The 25052-nt window shown below is 32.2% G+C and overlaps 2 protein-coding genes across 6 annotated transcripts; one reads left to right on the top strand and one right to left on the bottom strand.

The window, feature by feature from the left end:
- Positions 1-11: 11 nt before the first annotated feature.
- Positions 12-8534, top strand: LOC105337935 (CCR4-NOT transcription complex subunit 7). The gene is made up of 7 exons (XM_011442877.4): positions 12-156; positions 3081-3259; positions 3363-3556; positions 3959-4120; positions 4254-4431; positions 4890-4967; positions 5479-8534. The coding sequence occupies exons 2-7, from the start codon at positions 3146-3148 to the stop codon at positions 5644-5646; spliced, it is 894 nt and encodes a 297-aa protein (XP_011441179.1). The 5' UTR covers positions 12-156; positions 3081-3145; the 3' UTR covers positions 5647-8534.
- Positions 8535-13734: 5200 nt separating this feature from the next.
- LOC105335729 (solute carrier family 53 member 1) lies at positions 13735-25032 on the bottom strand. 5 transcript variants are annotated; one of them, XM_011439784.4, is made up of 18 exons: positions 24884-25032; positions 24556-24656; positions 24105-24156; positions 23429-23530; positions 22976-23262; positions 22596-22697; positions 21878-21958; positions 21330-21408; positions 19608-19798; positions 19091-19270; positions 18508-18658; positions 17930-18130; positions 17487-17665; positions 17189-17325; positions 16745-16930; positions 16487-16501; positions 15258-15318; positions 13735-14105 (listed from the first exon to the last, which is right to left on the bottom strand). In XM_011439784.4, exons 2-18 carry the CDS (start codon positions 24622-24624, stop codon positions 14091-14093), a joined length of 2088 nt encoding a protein of 695 aa, XP_011438086.3. In that variant the 5' UTR covers positions 24625-24656; positions 24884-25032; the 3' UTR covers positions 13735-14090. The 5 variants fall into 5 exon arrangements, with proteins under 5 accessions (XP_011438086.3, XP_011438087.3, XP_011438089.3 ...); XM_011439785.4 differs by having other exon boundaries at positions 24556-24652; positions 24884-25023; XM_011439787.4 differs by lacking the exon at positions 15258-15318.
- Positions 25033-25052: the final 20 nt, after the last annotated feature.

Genomic DNA, 25052 nt, shown 5'->3' with positions numbered 1-25052 from the left:
AATTTTTGTGAACATCTGATATCCGCTTGAAAGAGCATGCGTGGAAACATTGTATGGTACTGACCATTATCCCCAAAGAAATGTAGACGCCACAGCACTTCCAATTGTAGAACATTATTTTTTCCTGTGGTATCGAATAATTGAAAACACGAAAGTGTAAGTATACATATAAATTTGGACAACAGGGAAAAATTGCAGAGCATGCAATTTTCACGTAACACCTGCAACATTTGATAAGAAAACTTAACTTGCCAGAGAAGCTGATTTCAGATTTTTTTCCCAAAGTCTTGATGACATTTTTATAATATTGGTGAACAATGATTTTTAGCATGATATTCCCCTCTTCCTTCTCCCTCTCAGTTTAATAACTTTACAAAAGACAGGCATACTATAGTTATTAATGTGTTCAAAAGCATTGTTAATTAAGAAATAAACAGCAAGTTAGAAAGTCCACCAGAGGTGAGTTCAACAGAGTGAGCGCTCGTCAAAATTCCCTATACCCGCAACACAAATTTTGGCGAGGGATCGCTCTGTTGAACTCACCTCGGGATATGAACTTGGTTGTACACATCAAATCTTTTTCAGAAGATATATCGCAAATCCACATGGGTGTACACACTGCGACTAATAAACTGATGCGTTAAGTGATGATACTAACGGGATTGTGCGTTGCAGTTTATTGAAACAAGCATTTTCATGTTTAGTACCCACCCACTTTTACCTGTACCATGGTATTGATATTGATTTATGCATAAACTGCCAACTGTTTAAACAGGTTTCCCTTTACGTTTTTTCAGTTCAATGCTTCATCGATAAATTCAATCATTTTTAACTCATCAATTTAAGTTGAGGCAGTATATAGCTTATTCCAAAGAATTTACAACAGATACTGACAATAAATGTTACATAAATATTGCATTTTATTGAACTTCAACCAATCAATGACACTCTTTTACAAGTGTGCATGTGTTTTCAAACATGTACACAAACTTGAAATTTTCAATTTTGGACTGATCTATGATTAACCTTATTTTGTAACTCACTCAGTCTTTAGAAACATTAATTTTATTACATGAAATTAAGTATTCATCAGACAATATTCACTTCCCATGTTAAGCATTACCGTATTTCACGGAATTTAGGTCGATACTTTTTTCCCCTGACATGTGGACCTCGCCCTATTCATCGCTTCGCCCAATTTATGTTTTTTTTTTTTTGGTTGGAATTTTGCAAAAATTTATGCAACCCTCCAATAAAATTATGAGTGTTTACTATAATACTGCTTGAATTTCTGTGTAAAAATCGTATGGATTTTAATCAATATACTGTAGTAATTTACCATTTAAACAAAATTAAATGTAAATAGATTTATTTCTTCTTACATTTCTTACTTAGATCACTGACTGAATCATTAAATGCTGTCATGCATTTTGATCGTGTGCTTACGATAAACAGGAAATCGATTTCGCGTGGTAAAAGTAAAATGAGAACCGTACAAAGGGTAATTATGGGGGGAAATATCGTCGGGAAGAAATAAAAAAAAAAAACAATTTGTTTTCATAATAGAATACTTGAACAAGTTTTTTTCTGTATATTCAACATAAAACTTTCGATGAAATTTTAGCCAGGTGTCTCTGAAATCAGTCTGGGTAGCGCTGACTTTGTTTATACACAGTTGAACTCTCGGCACGTGCTACTCATGCCTGCAGGCTTCAATAAGATCAGATCGAGGTTGACTCGTGTGTATATACACAGTAAAAAGTCACATAGAGACACAGGGTGGCATGTGCTACCGTAGTCATGCCTCCAGGCTAGGTAACTATCCCCCGGTTAACACCAGTTTGTACACATTTCAGGGAAGTAATAAAAAACGATCTTAAATTATAACCGGCTGTACTGAATTATTTGGTTTGAAAATTTTGACGCAATTTCAGACATTTTCTTACGATGTTTTCAAGAAATACATTTTATTTCCCTTTTGTTTAAAACTGTGAAATAAGATTAAAGGCTACTATATGATAACGTTATTGGTTTAAACCATTTATTCATTAGAACTAGCGGTAATTTTTCGACCAATTCTTCGAAGTCGACCTATTTATACTTTTTTTTATATTATGGCTAAAAACGGCCTCCTTCGCCCAATAAACCGTATCGACCTAAATTCCGTGAAATACGGTACTTGCCGTTGACTTTCTCTCAAACATGCTAATCAACCTCGGATTGTAAAATTCATTTGCAGATCGAGTCGCCTTTTTACAGTTTTATATTTATAAACAAATCATGCTTCTTCATTTTACGGAGCTGGTGATGATATTTCAAAGATTTTCAGTACAGATTTATTATAAGCAAATAAGTGAGGATATATGCTGTAAAACGTCTTGTGGATTTCACGGCGTGTTAACCCGAATTTTCCCTTGGATCTACATTTTGCAGCAAGCTTTTTGAGGAAAAACAGTCTGTTCAACCCAAATGGTAAATTATGAAGGATGACGTAAAATATAGATGTTCACCAAACAGTTTCTGGCAAATTTTTTCACAATAAGCTGAATAACGTTTGTTATTTGATGAGCAAAGTCCAATCTTAGACTTTAATTTATTCATGTAAGTGCCCATCCCTGCTTTAAGAGAATTTTTTTTTTCCACTAACATTTTTTACACATATACGTAAACATTGCCTCGTTTGTTCTCAAAAAACTCTGTATGTAATTTTTAACTTGCAAGTACAACATTTCTTTCTCCGACATTTGTTTCCACCTTTTAGCAAATGTTCTCTACATGCATTTGATAAATGGGCAGGTCTCTATACATGCGCCAATCAAAATCTTTGTTTTGAATTGCAATTGAAATTCACATTCCAATTAGAAAGTGTCATCACTCTGACTCAATGCAACATCGGCCGTAGCATGTACATCCATGTTGGATTTGTGATAATCATATAACAACCATGTGAGTTTCCTTTGCTATCTCTCTCCTTTAGAAATATGAGGTGATTATTGGGATATCTCTGAGTTAGTCAGTTACATGTACAAACATTCAATCTTGTTGCTTACTTTTAAAACAAATGATTTTTAAATCTGCAGGAAAAAAGTAAAAGTATTCTCAAAAAAGTTAGAAGGCTGGTAGTGGTGAGAGCAGATATGCTGATATGCCGTCAGTAGCACAGACTGAGTATGGCATCAAGGATGTCTGGAACAGTAACCTGGAAGAAGAATTCAAAAAGATTCGCCATGTTATACAGCGATATAGATTTGTTGCAATGGTATGTGAACTGTTTTGCAATTCTAAACTTCTACAGTACTTGTGTAATAGTTTTAAAAAACATGCCTGTATGTTTGTTGAACATTATGGTTTTTCTTCTTAAGGACACAGAATTTCCAGGAGTGGTGGCAAGACCTATAGGAGAATTTCGTAGTACAGCAGATTACCAATATCAACTTCTTAGATGTAATGTAGACTTACTAAAGATAATCCAAGTAGGCCTTACCTTCATGGATGAAAATGGTCAAACACCATCTCCCATTTCAACATGGCAGTTCAACTTTCGTTATAATCTTACGTAAGTATAGAATTGCAAGTAATTGATATTCCACAATTTTCTTGGCATTTCATGTTGCATTGATACTAGGATTCCTAGCTAGTTGTTAAATGTTTTATTTGTACAATTACCGGAAAAAATCAAAGTTTGATTTTGCATTATTTCAAAGACATTCTCAAGTACTTATTAGTATAGCATAGGCATCGGAAGCAAATTCAGAGCGGGGGAAGGAGACCAGACTTATCCAAAATCTTAATTTTTTTCTTAATTTAAACACAATGTAGTGAAATTTAAAAAAAAATTTAGTGATTGATTTATCATTATATGTTTATCTTTGCAAAAAATACCCCCCCCCCCCCAATCCTGGGTCTGACGCTTATGTGTAGTGTAGTGAATTTGTATATTCCCTATCTAATGTTTTAGGGAGGAAATGTATGCCCAGGAATCCATTGACCTTCTACAACACTCAGGAATTCAGTTCAAGAAGCATGAAGAGGAAGGAATAGAAGTGAATGATTTTGCTGAGTTACTTATGACATCGGGAATAGTGCTAAGTGAGCAAGTCAAATGGCTGTCATTTCACAGGTACTAAATAAATTGTCATGCTTTACTGCCAAACCTTTAATGAGATAACAAAAATATCTTTACAAAATTTTGATTTTCATAAACATAGGAATGTGCATTAATTTTTATAAATCAGTTTTGTTTATTTTTGCAGTGGTTATGACTTTGGGTATCTACTGAAGATTTTAACAAACACACAAATGCCAGCAGAGGAAGCAGATTTCTTTGATTTTCTGCGGATATATTTTCCAAACATCTATGATGTCAAGTACCTAATGAAGAGTTGTAAAAATTTGAAAGGTGGATTACAAGAGGTTGCAGAACAACTAGAGGTAATCAATACTGTATTATAGATAAAAACAGAACTTCAGTGAAATTTTTCTGCAATAGACACATATTTTTTGCCTTGATCATTACCTCCCAAAAATTGTAGAAGGCCTGATTGCTGAATAACACTAAAATACTGAGACATAAATGATAAGTCTTGGTTGCAGATCCATACACAAAATCATTTGATTCTATTCATGAATATTTGGAAAGTTATCTCTAAAATTTTCCAGAGATTTGCTATTATGCATTTTCAGAATATTTTCCCTTCGTTTACAATTTTCCTTTTTAACAAGATTAGTCATTGAAACTTATTCATTTTTTCCAACATTTCAGACACTGTGTAACATTTAGCAAGATCTTACATCAGTGAATGTCTTTAGTACAGTTAACTCTCTTAGACTTGGCCCATGTATACAAACTGATGGCATGAAGCTATACACTGATGATTGTTGTTCTGTAGATCACTAGGATAGGCCCTCAGCACCAGGCTGGCAGTGATAGCTTGCTAACAGGAGCTGCCTTCTTCAAGATGAGAGAGGTAAAACTAGCTGTACTACAGATTATTGCATGTCCTGATCATTTAGATCACTGCACATTAATACAATTATAAATTACCACTGAGATTTCGGAAACTACTTCTATAAGATTACTGTAGAATCATTAGAATTCATGGTGGCTCAATTTTTGTGGTATTCGTGGGTAGCCCTCCCCCATGAATTTACATCCTTGATGAAACAAATTTTGAAAGAGTTATCTTACTGAAACTGAAAATCGACGAATCCACAAAATTACATCCCCACAAATAAACACAAAATCCATGAAAATTAGCCCCCACAAATTTATATGATTCCACAGTGTTTGTGTTGGGCCAATTTTTATTTTACCATGAGGCAGGTTGAAGAGGTTATAGTTAGAGACCAATGAGTTATGAATAAAATGTCAACCTATGTACCCTAAAAACTTATTTTGAGACACTTATTTTCATGAATTACTGATCAGAACTTTTATTTTTATTCACAAGAATATAATAAGAATTGCCTCTTTTTCAGATGTTTTTTGAGGACAACATTGATGACGCCAAGTATTGTGGTCATCTTTATGGACTTGGTACTTCATATGTGCAGAACGGCTCAGGATATGAAAGTCTTACAAGTTATCAAAACCATAACTCTACACCCACTGTGGATGATTCTAATTCGTCATCAACAAACTCATAGAGCATTCAGTGCATTCTACTGCATATTGCAGTCAGCATCCAGGACAAGAAAATGGCAGCATTTTCATGGATCAAACACTTTGTGGCAGCTAGAGATGGAAGAAAGAGTCAACATTTTAAATCCTTAATCTTGAAGCCCTTCCATTTATTTGTCTACGGAGTCAAATTTCAGAAGTGAAATGATATGCTGGTTTTAAATTTTGAATCTCTCTACATGCAGTGCAAGATGAATTGTCTCAAATGTGGTGATAAGCATAGTAGTAATGTTTGTCAAAAAATTTGAATTTCTTAGTTGAATATGGGTGGGGTTTTTTCATTCAAAATTTTAATTGAATATTGAAGAAACAAAAAAAAAAAATATCTTTTCAAGTAATGGTTGGCAACCCTCTTCAATTTTAATTGTGATGGTTGAGATACCATTATTTTTTTTATATAAAAAAATTCTAATTCCATAAGGACCATTCCTTTTCTAAGAAAGTAGTGAATAATTGACAGGGGCAGACAACTGAGATATCCTGATAAATGGTGTCATTTTCTTAGCTTTGGTTGAGGGCTGCCATAACTGACTCTCAAAAAGATTTTAGCTCTGCTTTGATATTCATAGTAAATTAGAATATTGAACTATAAATAAGTCCTACCAAAATGATTTGTAAATATAATGAGATCCAAATCAAAGGAAAAAAGCTATCTATGCTCCTATGTGAAACAAAGGCATGTTGTTTATTGTCCAAACTCTGTGTACATGTTCAAATGGGGGCCACTGTTTCTTCAACTTCATTTCTGTGCTCAAGATTATCTGCAGGAATATCTTATCGCTTGCATTGCAACTAACACTGTAGCTAAGTTTTCTTATCCTAAGTATTATCTAAAGTTCCACTTGATAGTAAATGTTTGACATTTATAGTCAATGTGATATGACAGGAATTTCCTTTTTTAAAAGCTATTGTTAAATTTATTTTTTTTTAACGATAGAATCTGTGATCTGTCTTAGTGCAATTTTCATATACTATGTTAATTAAGAGTTTAATTTTTTTTAGTGAAGACATGATTGAAACAAACTATGAAATTCATGTCAGCCTTTTTTTGATATATTTTCCCCTCATTAACAAGGCAAAGCAGACTGAATATTATCCTGCAGGAACTGTCATTCTCATTGAGAATTTTAGAAACAGTCTGTCATAAGAAAAACATGTTGAAAGGAGATAAAAAAGAAAAACATTAACACAGTATAAAATGAAGATGTAATTATGCACACTTTTTTAGCACACATATTTTTGTCTTGATTCTCTTGTTTTTAATTATAAGACATCAGCCAAACCGAAGGAAGGTAGTTTGTGGCTGCCTTCCTTGTCCAAGGTTTTAAATGGATTTTAAACAACAGTTTTATATACCTGCACCATACCGACAAGTTAAACTACCTGCATCTAAGATGTTGGATGTTGACTTGTTGGGAATGGTGAGCATTGTTTGTAATGTCATAGAGACAATTGTTATGTTCTTTATGTCTGTGATTTCATGAATCATTGAGATGTTATTGTACTTTGTATGGGACATATGAATTGTATCTATTATTCTTACAATGGATATGGTCAGAGTTTTCCTATTTTAGAATCCAAAGGGCTTTCATTACATGTTTTGTCATTAAAATAGACAGCTTTGATCATATCCTTGATATAGTTTGGTTTTATTTCTTTGGAAAATCAACACATTGGAGAAGTTCATTAAATAGTTTAATTTTTTAATGAATTTTTATTTTATTATTAGTTATGACTTTTTGTGGAGTAATTGTTCTTTGTTGACAAACACATAACGTAGGTCAACATGATTTTATTTAACTCATTAAAATCCATAAAAATGTTTAAACGAGGTTTTTTTTCTATTTTAAGTTTTTAAATACTAATGTCACCCCATTTTGTTTTATTCAGATTCATACATGTGTCTTTTCATTTACATTTATATGCAACTGTGTGATGAGTCATTCTCTGTCAGACCTTTGACATGTAGAATTAATTTTCACAAGTTATAAGATGAATTTTTCTATGATTTAAATATTAGACTGTGATCTGTTTTTAATGTCAAAATGTGTTGAAAGTTTTAGTGGGTTATCAGGCTGCAATCTAACATTTATCACTTAACAATACTAGAAGCTCCCTGTCAGTTTTAGACATTTTGTACTCTACAAGTCTTGTTTTAACTGTGAGCTTGTGATTCCCTCAAAACTCTGACATCTAAGGTTAGAACTGTTGTTTATGTCAGGAACAGTAACTGCGGAAAGACTCCCCCTCCTAGATGTCACTGTGTGTACCCTGGCTATTTGTTGCTAGGTGAGAGAAGTTTTCATTTTCAATCATGATGCATTGCAAGCAAAATTTCTAAATTCAATGTATGTGTGGGTTGTTTTGTGTACTTTTCCCCATTAATTTGATTTTGTTTTTTAAAGAAAGTGTATTCTGTTGAGTTGTATTTTTGATCTTAAATGAATTTCTGATCTCATAGCTGCTTTTGGGAAGTATGAGTTTTTTTCTTTACTTTATTCTTTTATATTCTACTGTAATGCCAATATTTATATCAGAAACAATGTATCCTCTTCCTCCATAAAAATTTCTCAAATTTTGTTGACAATAATTTGAGGCACTCCATCTTATTGTAAAATTTAGCTTATCTGAGTGTGTGATTTTCTTTTTCTTTCTTGGTACTGAATGTGAACACTTGATTGATTGTGTTTGTCTGGAGGGGGAGGAGTGTAGTATGTTGGGCTGATGTCTTACTGTACATTCTGTGTGCCCCCTTATTTTATTGTCGTCTAAATGTAACACACTGGAACTGGTTGCCTTTTTATGAATTGTAAATAAATATGTCATGGGACGACCAGTCCAATCATAGCATAAACTAATTGTTGTTGTTAATAATTTACAGAACATGGACATTTGAAAGAACTTTGGTTTTCCAAAGGAAAAATCCATTTATTGAAATTGTGACAATGGTGGGCAGCTGCCAAAAGGGTACCCTTATTGTACGGATAACTCCTCCTACAGTTTTAAGATATGAAGTTGTTCTTTTGCAGATCAGTTGTGCATATTGCTAGGATTTTGATTACTGATACTACAATGCTAGAATCTGTTATAAGTATTCAAGCATTCTGATATTATATTGTAAATTCTAAATTTATCAAAGCATGACTCCCAGACCAGTACTTGGGCCCACAAAATAGGGAAAGTCTTGTATAAAAAATTGCAATGCTAATTTGCAATATTAATGTGCATGCATCCTGATGAAGATGTATATACTGGGGTTCAGAGTTCTGTTTTAAATTGTCTTATTGCCCTTTTTTCAGAGTTTTCTAAAGTGGGTTTGGTTCTATATATTTTTGATTTTCCTTCTCATAATTCCTCATTGAATTTGGCCCAGTGGTTCTAGAGGTGAACCTTTGGTTCAGGTGAGCTAATGAATTCTTTAAAAATAAAATCTCAGCATACCATTTACTATGTAGATTATCAATACATGTATTGTATTATAGAGTAATAAATCGATGTGTGTTCTCTCTCTCTCTCACCCCCCCCCCCCCCCCCCCCTATAATTTATTGTAACAACACAGAAATTGTCACTGCATGTTCTATTATTGTACATGTACAGTAAAACACAGTTATAGTGAACACGCTTATAATGAATTGATGCTTACAGCGAACTGATTTTCTTGACGGATGTAACAATATCGCTTATGACGAATTGAAACTGCAGTAAGACTCGTTTTGTACGAACACAGATATAGCAAATTCTCAGATATAGCAAAGTTTTTTTTAAACCCCCGGTAAAAAGAAAACTTTGCAAAATTTTACAGTTATAACGAATTTGAATATAACGAATTTATGGATATAGCGAATTCAATTTGAATCCCGTAAAGGTGAATAATATCAAAATTTAACACTTTTATAACGAATTTCTTTACAGTTAAAAAAAATTTGCACTACAATTAAACTTAATAGTTTGAATGAATTTATTTTCATAAATATTTTTCAATATTCAATATTTTTCAATTCACAGTCCGTTTACTAAAGGTATCAAAGTAATGTATTTTTATTTTAAGCCTCATTAAACAAAAAGAACAGTCTGGTGAAAGAAAACATGTATATATAGTGAATTCGCTATAGTTGATATTACGAATTTGTTATATGGATAAAATGAATTACGGATAGAACGAAGATAATCTAACCAAGTTTTACTGTACCCTTCTCTGAGACTTCGTTATAGGCGTTTAACTGTAGTTGCACCTTTTTTTCATACATGCAACTATCAGCTCACTACAAAAGACCAATAGGGCCACATAAAAAAATATTTTTATTTCATAATTACGAGTAAAGATCTCGTTATTACGAGTTAATTTTCTTGTTATTACAAGAAAAAATTTCATTATTACGAATAAATTATCTCGAAATTACAAGAAAAGATCTCATTATTCGATTTAATTATCTCGTAATTACGAGAAAAGATCTCGTTATTACAAGAAAAGATCTTGTTATTACGAGTTAATTATCTTGTTATTATGAGTTAATTATCTCGTTATTACGAGAAAGATCTTTTTTAAATGGAGCGTTTCGTTGTTCCTCTCTCTTTATGTAAATGTATCAACTACTGCAATGTCCATAATTATTAAGATACTTACCATAATATAATATAATATGCAAGATGAAAAGTAGAATTACATGAAGCTACTTATTCCTATAAGATTAAAATGTCAAATCCGATCATTTTATTTTAAAAAATTAATGAATAATGGCTGTTGTTATTTAAAAATTAATCAAAATTAAATCAACGTTACTGGAAAGAAAAAGGTAGACTGAAAGGGTGAACCAGTTGACTTGGAGGTCTCTTTAGAAATGCACCATTTTATATAAATCTTTTCTCGTAATTACGAGATCTTTTCTCCTAAAAAAACGAGATAATCACTTCGTTATAACGAGATCTTTTTCTCATAATTATGAGATAATTGACTTGTAATAATGAGATCTTTTCTCGTAATAACAAGAAAATTTACTCGTAATAACAAGACCTTTTCTCCAAATTACGAGATAATTAACTACATAACTATTTTTTTATGTGGCCCTATTCATCTTTCGTAGCTTATTTATCCAGTGTAATATATTAAATGTGTAGTTATACTGAAACATTTCTAGTATGCATGTATGTCAATATTTTGCTCTCACAAAGACAAATTAATTCTTTATATAAAGAACATATTGCACATCTTTTTAATTTTGTCCAACCAAAAAATAAATTCTTGGTTTTATTAGGCAACACAAATTCAGCATATGGCATTGTGTTACATATTTTGCATTTGGTACAAAAAATCCCATGAAGAAACAGAAGTCAGTTGATATCTTTATTGAGTTATTATGACACACTTAATGTTAATTAACTAAAAGCACACCAAAATATCAACATTAAAAAACAAATTTATCTATTAAATGCAGTTAAAACACATTTTGGCAGAACGATGAAGAATATTTATATTGCAAACTACATATTAAAATCCGAATAACAGTACACATGCAACTGGCAAGTTGACTAGGGTCAGATATTAAGCACTCGTGCCATTTCCTGACATCACTTTCATTATTATGCATATTAAAGTACTCCTCGTACTTTCCCTTAGTGTGTGTGTGTGTGTGTGTGTGTGTGTGTGTGTGTGTGTGTGTGTGTATATATATATATATATATATATATATATATATATATATATATATATATATAAAAAATATATATATATAAAATTTTGTTACTAAATTAAAACATTTTGCACCAAGAAAAGCCAATTGTAATTTACTAACATTAAGTATTGTGCAACATTAAGAGTCTAGCTTTATCTCTTGTGAAACAAACATGAAATGACTACTGATATGTTTACTGGAAATACCATATAGGAACAAATAATATGCAAGACAAAGCAAAGTTAATAATTTAAACTCTGCAATCATTTCAGAATATCTGGCTACATCAAAACACAATGGGATCTAGCAGCTAACTTATTTTAAAACAACAACAAAGCCCAGAAATTAACACTGATCTGAAATACACGGTAGGCCAGATATACAACTATACATACTTGATGCAGTGTAAACAGCCATGAAATGGTACACTGAATTATGTACGGTAATGGTTACTCTGCTAGCAGTGAAATATCACAGTAGCCTTTCATTATACCTGAACTTGTACAAGATATATAAATACTGTAACAATAATCCTGTTACTCTGATTACATTAATACATGTAATACAAAGAAATAATTTATATAAACAAAAAACAAACATAATACAGGTATATAAAACATTCCTACATATAAGTAAACAAATTTAATTACACACGAATCCCAAAAAGCTGTGTGCTGAACAAACACATTGTCTGGGAACCACATATATGACTACACATTAATGTACAAGTACCTATGCATAACAATAAATATTATTTGTCTTAATTGTTTCAGTATAAGGCCAAATTTTTTACTGTATATCTGTCCATTTCCAAGCACCAATGTCTGAACGACTATTGTAAAGTAAGATCAAATTTTACTTGTCTGTAAATAAGGATCTATTTCAATAAATAATTACATGTACATTTACATTAAAAAAAAAAAAACAATATAGCAAATGAATGCATTTATTTGCTATATTACATGTATTATATTATTATTTGCTATATTATCAAATTATTGCTACATTACATTTATTTGTATATTAATTACTCTAACAACCTATTTAATGTACCAAACTTATTTTTGGGTAGATTAGATGTCCTTTTCACAAACTTTATGATGGAGACAATAAAGCGTTCAATAGGTTATACTGCAGTGATAGTTATGCTAGTTATTTTTAACCCCTTTGGTATTTAATGAAAGGAAATTTTAACTACTAATTAAATAAAAACAATAACTGTTACATTACTTACTGGTCAGCAATTTTTATAATTTGAAATGAGTATCTATGGAATGATTAATTGATAATGATTTTCAACACACTGGACATATTAATTATATCTTTAACAAAATATGCAGAAGAAAGCATCCCTGATAAAATATGTTACTGAACAACTGGTTGGAGTATTGCAATTAGAAGAGTGGACATATTGATAAAATCTTGTGGAGTGGGAGAGAAATAGTTGGAGAGAATACACAAAAAAAATTTCATAAATGAAGAATCAGAAAATAGAATGGAATGGAAAGATTAAAAAAAAATATTCTATTGAATATCACAATCACAATTAAAGATATTGGTTTACAATAAATCAGCACACAAGTTGTCACACACAAAAAAAACAGCTAAAAAATCAAAACATGTATTCAGTTTCAGAACTGTAAATGTGTACCAGGTCCAGAACATATATGGGTGATATAAACCTTATCATTGGTGTCATCATGGTGTTTCAAGGTGGAGAAACTCCACTTAAATTACAGAAAATACTGCTCCACTCAATGAGTACATTTGATTTGGATTGCAATTGTCCTTTTTTAAAGATTTAAAAATCATGTTATGTACAACCAGGTAAGTATGAATTACATCTGTAAATCTCACACAAGTTCAAGCTTTATATATTGCACAAAAGATTTTGATATCTGGGGTTAAGTAATGTAATTAATCCTACAACAAGAGCTCAAAACTACATATCGTATCTTAATCAAAAGCCTGCAAAATATGAATTCTCTTGCAAACAATCAAGATTATCTGAAAACAGAATACATGTACCAAAAACATTTGAACAATGGTTGAGAAATATTTGGGATGACAAGGTCCTAGCTGATCGTGAACCCCACAAAATTGAGATTGTAATAAAAAAGAACAAATCCCTATAGTACTTCTGGCTCGTTTCATCAATATGTAGACATAAAAACTTTGTGGAATACAAACAAATATATTGAAACAAAACTGAAAGATTCTAAAATGTATTGGTCATCATTGTCATGATTTTTGATACAACAAATAACCAGACAAAATTACAATCGTAATCCGCCAATACAACATATATATCATCAAACGGTTAAATCATACACATATATATAAACACAATGTGTGTTTACTTCAAATCATTACATTTATTACCATAGTATTGCGTACAGGCGGAGGTCAACCATTTTTGTGGAATTATGGAACATCGGCACAAAGTGGATTAGGCTTCACCCTCGCTGTCACCTTCTAGAACTAATGGTGTCTCCATGTCACAGGAATGCATGTAAATTGCATTGTTCTCTCACACCTACACACAACACACCCACACACCCTGCCACACACAAAATGCACACTTATCTATCACAGACGAAACCGATCACTCTGAACACATCACTGACGACAGAGTCTGGTTGGATTGTCTCCATCAGGTGTCCACTCGGATGGGTATTGATGAACCTCCGAGTTCTATTATACACCTTTAAAGTTCCATTTGATTTTCTCCTCATCATGTTTATCCTTCTTTCCCCTAAAAAAAAGTCAATTTTGATTTAATCAATTGATTTAATTTCCTCATTTCTATGGTAAATGGATTTTGCCATTGATTGCATGGTGCCTCTTTTCTTTAAAACGAACTCTTAGAGATATTAATAAGCATCATATGAGCATTCTATTGCTGATTAATAGGTATACTGGAAATAAAAAATAAGGATTTTAAAATTCTAGATTCTGTACCACATTATCCATATTAATTTATAAATAAAACTTTAAATTAATGTGCAATTTTATCACTCTTTATGTATCTTTTGCACTACTTTGACTTGAAAGATTTATGACTGCCACTGTTTTTATTTTGACTGGATATATATTACAAGATTTAAAAAAGACTGTTTATAAACTGTGATGTAATTTCCATTGTGTATTCTGATATCAAACATAAAATAGCAGTGATATATGCTGCATGTAATATGCATACAGTAATTTCATAAATAGATTGCAAGGTCGTTTTTTTTTTTTAGCATTTCAGGCATAGATTTACGATCGATTTTGATATACTTTTTCACTGATTGTCTCCAAGAAGATTTCTTCTATAAATTATTACATTTTTTCTTCTATAAATTAATCAATTTGTTTTTCTGTTGAAAAAAGAATACTGTGGTTACATCAACATTCACTGAACTGCAATTGATCCACAAAATTGCATGTTTATTAATTAAAGTGCAATTTCTAATAACATTAATGTATTAATAGTGTATATATCTATGAATTTTATCCTTGAAACTGTGAACAATTCATTACAATTGATGTCAAAGAATTTTAATGAAACCACAGAAGATCAAAACTGTTGATGCTACAATTTAAAAAAAAATACATGTAAACAAAATGATGACCATCTTAAATTAATATTAGAGATGTCAATTAATAAAGGTATTAAAAGAGAAAAATAGAGTCAGAGCTTTCAATATATTGTGATGTGAAGAAGTGCATGAATTATTATTCATATGTGGCTTAATTAAATTATATTTTCAATAGTTTATTTTGCCAAATGAATCTAGAAATTTAAATCAGCTAATTCTGATCATTGAAATTGTGAAAAATTGCTTCCTAGCTGCCCCCCCCCCTTTCTTTACTGAAAGCACAAGAGTGTGTTTACATGCAGATAGAAAAGAGCAGAGCCTACCGGGTCCATGAAACGAAAGATGGCGGAAGAGCGGCGAGATCTCAAGGTAGCCGAGCTTTTACTGGAAAACAATGAGTACTTAATTTATCACAACAGTTATTGCTAGACATTAGTACAGGCTACATAATTAAAACATGAAAACGCACAACAGCTAGACAATGGCTATAGATGCATGCTAGATTGTCACGCACACAATACTTAGTTCACCACACTGTGAAATAGTTGTGATATGTTAGTACATTTATTTACTGGCATTAGAAAAAGACATACTAGGTACCCGGTATGTCAAATACTGTTGTTAGTCCATGGATGTCTTGAAATAAAACATGTGTAAAACTATATATTCCCTGAAATCATACCAAAAAATCTTCCAAATTTTAGTATCCTCAAAAATGATCAATAGACAACAATTTGTTTCTACTTTCCTAAAATGAAATGTGTAATACAAAAACAAATCAAACCTAACAATAACATCTAAGTGTCATTGTGAGAACTGTATTCTACTCAAATGGGGATCCTAACACACATGAAATGACAAACCCAATCGTACTAAAGTTACCTTCATGCTTTGGGTTTTTCAGTAACTATCCAACTACAAGATATTGATTATCAGATATTATGTAAGTTTCTGCTTGTGGGATGGCAGTAATAAACCATTAACCCATAGAATACTAGTGTTATAGAATATACTTTTCTTCAACATATTGTGATTTGTATTAAAAAACACGTCCTTTTTTATTTTACATTGCTGAAATCTTTCAGCATGTTGGATATATATAAATATGTTACAACACAGTGATTTAAACATGATTAAACATGAATTCAAGCAATGTTTTCAAGCATGGAACATTTCATTTCCATTAATATGGATAAATCAATCTCCATTTGCAGCAATATCTAGCTTTTCAATCAGGCTGCATAGTAAAACAATTGTAGCAACATTGACAACAGCCATTAAGACACTTATCATCAAAACAAAGCATGACAACTGCAGAGACGACTTTTCAACATTTATTTTTTTCGGATGTCAACCCTATATCTCATCATCTGAATTGCTATGAATAAGTTAAATCAGTACATGGGTATTACTTGACAAAAGGCAACTGAACGAAGTAGCATGCTTTGAAACAAGCATTTGATGGAAGTTCATGTTACAATAACTAAGAAAGGCATATATGTTATGCCCCAATAAAGCATGCTTTTCATGCTCCAATTCATACACGTCATACCTCCTCTTATGGTTGCTGAAATAAAATCGGCCAGCGTATAAAGATCTGAGTATTTTGAAATCATCCATAAACAGTTTTTACAAGCAGACCAGCCTGCAATTACTAGAACTTAACTATGATAATTTTGGTGTTTGTACATGTATTTGTTAACTGGTTAAAAAAGCCAAAAACCCACAATTTTATGTGAAAAGAAATAAAAAACAAAGCTTTATGACATACGAAAACATAAATAGGGATAAGCAGAATATAAATTCCTACCTTGACAAGAGTTTACGTTTTTCACTACGATATGTAAATACTCCATCATCTTCGTCCATCATTTCCTCCAACTGGTTCTGGTCGTTTGAGTCTATTGGAGCGATAGAAATATCCCTCACTGCTCGGAACTGTCCACAGTTGTTGAGATGCTCATTTTCCAACCGGAAAAAGTTCCAAACAAATCTCCTGTTAATTAAAATATGAGGATGAGACCAGAGTGATATAATACTTTTGATACATGTAATTGCTTCCTGTTATGTGTAAATATATTTTAAGTGATTATGTTCCCATTGTATTAGGTATAGATTATGTCAATAATGATTGACTTGAATGTAGTAAGAAATGTAAAAATTCTGCAACTCAATAAAAGTACAATTCATAATAAAATTACAACCCAAACAAATGAGAACCCAAATCTCTCTTAATTTGTATAGACAAACTTACCTGAATACCTCAAAAGATGCTAATATAGTTGTGAGAGCTTCCCTCTGTTGAAACAAAATACCTTCCCCTAATGATACATGGAGAGTCCACACAAATCTAAGGATGGAGTCTTCTACTATCGCAAAATAGTAGTAAGCCTGCAAGCAGAGTATCGGTAAATCCAAGTGAAACCTTGTACATGTAAATTATTTGTGAAAAGGATGACCATTTTACATAGCAGATCTTATCATATCTATTCAATGACAAACAATGTGTTAATTACATGCTTTCAACTAGCTAAAAGGAAAAAATGTCTTACTTTGTACGCATAAACAACCTCCTCTCGTAGAAATTTATTTTCTCCTGCATTGGAATCCAACAATCCCCAATCCATCTTAAGATCCCATGTCAAAGTGTAACAAGAACTTATGATCGCAAAAGCAATCCACAGGAAAAAGAAGGCATGGTTTTGCATAGATCCTTGGTTATCATTAACAACTGTAAAAGCAAGAATGCTCTAATTCATAAAGTTATTGAATATAGAATTATAGATGCAAGGAGTTCCACGCTTAACATTTAACAGTTTTAAACTTTACTACAATTTTAAGTTTAAAGTTTGTCATTGTTGAAAAAAAATTTGATGAGTAAATTTAATGAGTAAATAAATATCAATTAAACTATTTTATGCTTTTAATACTTGATTTTTAATTTTATAGTAATAATCAATTTTTGAAACTGTATTTGTATTGTCCTTGTATTTACCTGTTTCTACTTTGTAAAGTGTTGAAAACAAAACATTAAAGAATGTGGTTGAATATTTTCCAGCGTTCACTAAATGGGGAAAAGCCATCTTGGTATCTCGGTAACGTCGTAAACACTGAGCAAATCGCCACCACGCTGGCAGACAACTTATAACGGCCCTCAGAACGACGGAATACACATTCTTCGTACAGACATGAGAAGCTGGAAAAATACAGAAAGCATGCAAATAAATGGTATTTATAACTGTAAATTATTGTCCGCTCCTAGATTGCTCTTGTCTTCATTTTAGAGATCAGAGTAGAACTTTACAGTTTGTGTTACATAAATTGTATTACATTTTTATATAAGTACAGAGTATGTCATAACAGCATTTATACTGCTAAAACTTTTTTCCATTACGTAAAATGCATATGGATTACAAATTAAAGAAGATTTGATAATAACTTAACAATTTTAAATGTTCTGTGTATTAGAATTTAACAAAAATTGATTTTAACATATGCAAAAATAAATTAATTTGCCTAATTCAAGAAAAATTCATCACCCTTTCATTCAAGTATGGGGTTTATATTACATACTGTCAGGATTTGGCAGCCAGTTCACCTCAAAACCATAGAAACAGACCATGTACTCAAAGTCAAGCAGTACTGTGGAGAGACTGTTTAACTGGTCAGCCAGCCAGAAATCAGCGAATCCAACGTGGTGGAATGGAGCCGTCAGAATGTGGAACTAAAACGACAACGATATTGGTGGAAATAATGGAAACGTAGAGATAAGAACTTTTATAATTGGGACCAAAAAATATGTAGCATTTGAGAGCAAGTAAATGCTACAAATCTGAAACACATCTGAAACTGAGAACATATACTGTAGATTCCTAATTAAACGCAAGGAATATCCACGCAAATTCAGGAGAAGTACATCTCGCAGATTTTAAAATCTCGCTTTCGATTTTACATCATGTGTAATTTTTATGAAACATGCTAAAAATAAGGTGTTCCTAATTTTATGTTCTCGTGATTTTATGCAAAACGATTTAATCACAGAATTTGAGTACTCGCGTACAATAAGGAATCTTCCATAAGTAGCATGGTACAATAGTGTTTCTTTGCTGTGATTACATTTGTAGTACCTAGCAGCTTGTGAAATGCTTCCACTTACCAGAATCTTGAGCAGCCACATCCTTGAGCTGTAGTGGAGAATCGGGAATGGATTGATGAGGTACAGGATGAGGAATATTACCAGAGCCAGGGGACAGGCATAGGGCGGGATGTGGATGAACTTACTGTACAGGAAGGCTAGCACATTCAGGGCCCAGAGCACAGCCAGAAAGGAGGCCAACTGTCAAAACAATACAAGTCCCGATAATATGTCAAACATAGAGCCTGTTAAGCAATGTATCATGAACATTCTTAATAAATAAGCCAAATTCATGCATCATGGGATAATGGCCAATAAATACTTGAACATGCATACCGATAAAAATAATTATGATAAGCTATATGTATCAATTATGTAAGCATCATTTTACATCATCTTATAAATCATGCATCAAATATCATATTTTGCTTAGACGGTGTATTTTAATAACTTTGTGTTCTCTCACCAATGTTCAACTTTTATAAATAAGTTTTCCTTTTATCATCTTTTTTTATCCTCACTTTGCTACATGTTGTACCTCTAGTAATTGTTGGTGAGATAGATGATGTCTCGGGTCAATCTCAAATATTAGAACGTGATTGACCCCAGATGACCTCCAGCCGTAAGTATTGATCCCAAGGAGAAAGATGATGAGAATAACAAGGAATAGGCCTCTGTACATCTGTACTGCAGTATCCCACTTCAGGGTGTCATCAAGGGGAAATATGGCTGTATACAAAACAATATATATCACTTTAACGTGAATGTGATGAAAGTTAAATGTAATTCAAAAATGCATCCTAACAAAATTTGTCCGACTATTTAAAGCATTTACAGGGAAGTTAAATGTCTTAATGATGATTGAATATACAGTTAAATGAAAATCCTACAAAAAGAGCATTGAATAACAGTTGTTTAAAGCAAAGTCACACATACTCTTAGCAAATAGAGTCAGAGAATGGTAATCATTCATACATAAATAACAAACTGGTGAATATTGCACGACCAAACCACCCAAAAATGCCTAAGAATCAACTAAGTCAAGGTATAACATACATCCAGATAAATATAAAACTATCACATTTGATTTATTTTCGAAGTAACTAATGTGTATTTGCTGATGATATAGTCCATTTATTTTATTCTTGTACATTAGACAAGTGGCGGTTGTCTATCTTAAGTTTATTGTTGATTGGTCATTATAAAAATTAGATAATGTATAAGCTTATCAAACATTGATGCATAATATTATCATTGGTCACTATGAATTTTTTTTTAACCATCAAATTTTTTCTGCATGAGATTATTTTTGAGCAAAGTTATGATGTCTTACATGAGACAAGTACATGCTTTACTAGAATTAAACATCCCGTTCTGTAGCTTAACAGGTAACTTGCTGGTTAATAGGGAACAAACTACAGATCAAACTTTGATAAAAGGTTCCTGTATCTAATTACCGGTACATAGCAATTTAATAAATAATCAAAAATCTCTTTTAACAGAAAAAACAGGGCTAACTTCTACAACTGAAATACCAGTACTGTAACACACAATACTAGCAGACTTACCAGTGCTTTCAAAACAGACATACATGTAATAGTAATTTCTAGCAGAAAAAATAGTGATTACTATGTGGCATAACAGAATTTACTGGAAAACTTAAAAAAGATTAATACTCTATTCAATGGTGATAGCTACTAGACCAGGGACGTATATATGTCCCTGACTAGACTTAACAGTTATTTCAATCAGACTAAACAGTTATTGCTACCAGACTTTACAGTGATTAGTACCAGACTTAACATTTATAACTACCAGACTTTACAGTGATTAGTACCAGACTTAACATTTATAACTACCAGATTTAACATTGAACACTACCAAACTTAACAATGATTACTACCAGATTTAACATTGATCACTACCAAACTTAACAGTGATTACTACCAGATTTAACATTGATCACTACCAAACTTAACAGTGATTACTACCAGATTTAACATTGATTACTACCAAACTTAACAGTGATTACAAAGCAGACTTACCATGGGCAAAAATTTCAATGCAGACTTAACAGTGATTACAAGCAGAATTAATAGTGATTACAATGGCTTAACTTTTCAGTATTATAATGCAGACTTACCATTGAATGCATTTTAAGTTTACCTGACTTTACCTTAATGATTTATCAATTGATGACACGTACTACTAACTTTCGAGTTATTACAATACAAACTTACCAATATAATAACACACTTACCAGTGATTATAATGCAGACTGTTAACACTAGAAAACAACCAGAAAACAATCCAACACGAAATGTTGTCCATGGGTTTTGCTGAAACAGAAATGAGGCATTTTTACACATATTACTTCAATTGATTTTTTAGCATAATTTTCATACTCTTTCTTACAAAAAAGATTCAACTGTCATTAATCCATATACATGAAAACAAAAGTTTTTCTTGTGTGATGTAAATGTGTTAATGTTCCCGTCGATTAGTTATATGTATTAACTGTCTTCCGCTTATCCTAGGTTAGTAGGCTGTTCTAATTTTATTTACTTATCAAAGTCTTTAAAATATAAATCATGCATAAAGAATATTTCAAAGTCTATCCATCTACAGACAAAGTAACAAACAATATAGGTACTGAATGTCACATTACCTTAAGGAGGAAGATACAGCTGACGACAAACAAAAGCACGTGTCAATAGTAATGTTTTGTCAAAAACTGGAAGAAAGAGATCTGAAATGATGCCACATAGCTGGGCCCATGCAATGTTTCAAATAATGATGAATAGTTACCTTTTCACCTAAAGGTGGCACCCTCAGCCGCTTCATGGCCTTACTCCTATTACCTCCCTCTAAGTCTGTTGTTACAACACTCTGCAAAGTAGATGCTTAAAATCTATTTATCATATTATATATAAACATTCTCCAGTGTCCTTGTATGCAATAACACTACAAATTGATTTTGTAATGTATTGACCAATACATTTCATGAATGACTATTTTACTATCTAATCTCATTATGGCTGAAATCATATCAATATAAGAAATAAGGAATCATTCTTTGAATAGTATGAGGTGATCAAATAGGGTTGGGCGTGATCAAATCTATCATAACGCCCTGCGGGCTTTATTGGATTTGATCACTTCTGACCATAGTTGAAGATTGATAAGTGAAAATTTTGACGAGAAAAATTGTCAATATAGTCAAAATTTACACGTCGTCAAAATCACCACGTTTACAGTATTAGAAAGGAAATATGGTAGTTTTCGTGTTTAAAAAATAAAACCATCATTTTGATATAAAAGATGGCCACTGGTTTATTATTAATTTAAAAAAATTATTAAGTAAATAACAAGTTCCAATACTGTACACGCAATTACATGTACCTGTACTGATATGTTTAACAGCTTGGTGCATGTGATGAATGTATTTCAAATAATTTACAATACGGCATGCTTGTTTAGGCTCTATAGTTCAATAACTTCTTGTCCATCTGTGAAACATACACACCTCCACCTCCTTGATTAAATGATCCACCTCTTTATTGGTATAGAAAGGGGCTGTCTCAACATTCCCCTGACGCCATTCACCACCCCGCTGTGTCTGCATAAGCTACAATATTGAAATTAGTGAGCTATTTTAAGCTTTGGGAAAAATCAATTTCTCATGACTATGCATAACAAATTCTATTTCATATGATGCATAGAAAACTATACATAATAGATCCAAAAGTTACGTAAGATATTGACACAAGTCTACCGGTACAAAAGGCAATCAATATAAGGACATTTACTCTAAGATGCACAAATATTTCTTGAACAAACTTAAGCAAAATATTCAACACTTATGTCATGCTCCTAATGAAAAACAGATAGATGAAGCCGCTATACCTTGTCATGTTTTTTGAGGATTTTCCTGAACCCTGTGAAGTTGAGGTTCTGGTAGTTCTGGAGGAGAATGAGGCTGAGGTAAAACTCGCTGAAGGCCAGCTTCAGGTCGTTGTGTTTCCGGGCGTGGGATATTCCCTGCTTCTCTTTGTCCTTGAACAGAGCGTACACTCCATTCTGTCTGCGATGACGAAGTCCCCCCAGGGTGGACGGTTTGGCTGAGTGTTCATTGTATGCCTCCAATTCGGCTTTTAAACTAGCATATTTCCTATTGGCCTCAGATATTTTTTCTGTTATGAAAAAAAAGAATCATGTTTGCTCAGCTACTGGTATATTTCTATGACACACATGTATCTCACTAGAATCATTTTCAAAGTAAAACATTGATAACATCAAAATGCTGTCATCTTAATTAATGAATGATAGCCTTTTGGAATTTGAAAAGTAACTTTTTACCATAAAAAAAGGTGTTGATCTTGGATAATTCTTTGTCACAGAACTGGAAAAAGCGTTCATCAAATCTGGCAAGAAATCTGTGAATGGTGCTTTCATCTGTCACTATAATGATAAAAATAATTTATCAAATTTTTCAAATAGATTATAATAGTTTATACTCAGCGTTTAGTTTTAATCAGTTTCAAGATCAATCTGATTAAAATAAGATCCTCGATCCGCTCCTTACTCTTTTATTGTCCTTATACACATCCAATCCTCGACCCACTGCTTATTTTTTCATTGTCACTATGGGTACACATCAGATCTTCAATCCCCTCTTTCTTTTTTATTGTCACTATATGAGGATCTCCTCATGTACCGACAATAAAAGGAGCAAATCAAGGATCTGATTTTAATCAGATTGTGTCAAGATCAGCTATTTATTCAATTTTGGATGACCTACATAATAGGACAGTACATCTTTTATGAGTGATATTTATGTGGTAGAGCACCATTTCATTACAGAAAATAAAATTATCACAATCTAGGTTTATGGATGATGAAAAAAATCTTTAGAATGATGTAGGTCATGTGATTTGAAGTTAATATATTTTTTATGCCGAACAATCAAATCCAACACAGCAGTTCACATCTTTATAAACTTTTAAGATAATTGAATATTCAATGCTAGTTTTACCTTCTGGGGAGGGTGCTTGCTCCTGAGCTTCATAAAGCATTTCTTTCATGGCCTACAATATAAACAATTAATTTTTAGCATTAACTACAAGAAATTTGATCTTTTTTTTGCTTTTTCTAAAAAATCTGAACAGGGGCATATATACCCATCTTAGTATATATGTCCCTGGTTTAATTCAATATCTGTTTGCAAATATTTAATTGCATGAATTTGAGAACTAAAATTAAAGCATAAGCCGTCCCTACCCAGCTTATATTTGTATGAATAAATGCATGTGTCGGCACATTCCTTACGTACATCTATAATTATGTCCCCATCTATAAATAAGCTGTACATATTAATATCCAATACTATTTTTAACACAAGGGACATATATACATCCCTGTTAACGCATCATTTACAGATCTGCATGTATTAATATTCCCACTGACTTCATTACCTACTGACATACCTCATACTGTATGTATTGCTTCCTCCACTCTGGTGTGATGTGGGCACCAAGATGTTCTGCAAACTTCATTGTCTTCTGATATTCAACCCTGATAAATTAATCTGAAAAAGCAAAAACATACATCAATGAAAAAAATTATGTATGGATTTTTTTCTAAATCATTCTCTTCAGTTTTTCTTGTTATTTTGATCACTGATTATGTTAATCATCGACAGCTACAGTAGCTGTATTACTATACAGTAACAGCGGAGTCAGGCTACTGTGACATTAAGCTAGAGAGTTGTCATCTTTTTTCAGAAAAAGATAAAGACAAATCGTTCATACGTACCAAACAAAAATCGATCTTTGACTAAGACGGCCGGATATCCGAAACATTGTCTTTGTATTAAGGCTGAACTTTTGATTTTTTATTTGAGGAACAAACAGCAGTGAGCCAAGTGCTTGTCTTGTGTTTACACAGGGTTAAACGTCATCGATTTCTGTGTTCACAAAATTCC

Source organism: Magallana gigas, chromosome 2, assembly GCF_963853765.1.
Source record: "Magallana gigas chromosome 2, xbMagGiga1.1, whole genome shotgun sequence".
NCBI classification, from domain to species: domain Eukaryota; kingdom Metazoa; phylum Mollusca; class Bivalvia; order Ostreida; family Ostreidae; genus Magallana; species Magallana gigas.
Note: the sequence above shows the minus strand (reverse complement) of the source record. Positions and strands in the feature narration are given on the sequence as shown.

Bases quoted from the DNA above. Each gene is read 5' to 3' on its own strand.
- LOC105337935 (XM_011442877.4), top strand. From the start codon at position 3,146: ATGCCGTCAGTAGCACAGACTGAGTATGGCATCAAGGATGTCTGGAAC. The intron at 3,557-3,958 runs GTAAGTATAGAA...CTAATGTTTTAG, and splicing joins AACTTTCGTTATAATCTTAC to GGAGGAAATGTATGCCCAGG. The intron at 4,121-4,253 runs GTACTAAATAAA...TTATTTTTGCAG, and splicing joins AAATGGCTGTCATTTCACAG to TGGTTATGACTTTGGGTATC.
- LOC105335729 (XM_011439784.4), bottom strand. From the start codon at position 24,624: ATGAAGTTTGCAGAACATCTTGGTGCCCACATCACACCAGAGTGGAGG. The intron at 24,157-24,555 runs GTATGTCAGTAG...TTTATATTGTAG, and splicing joins AGCAATACATACAGTATGAG to GCCATGAAAGAAATGCTTTA. The intron at 18,659-19,090 runs GTAAGTGGAAGC...TTGTCGTTTTAG, and splicing joins TGTGGCTGCTCAAGATTCTG to TTCCACATTCTGACGGCTCC.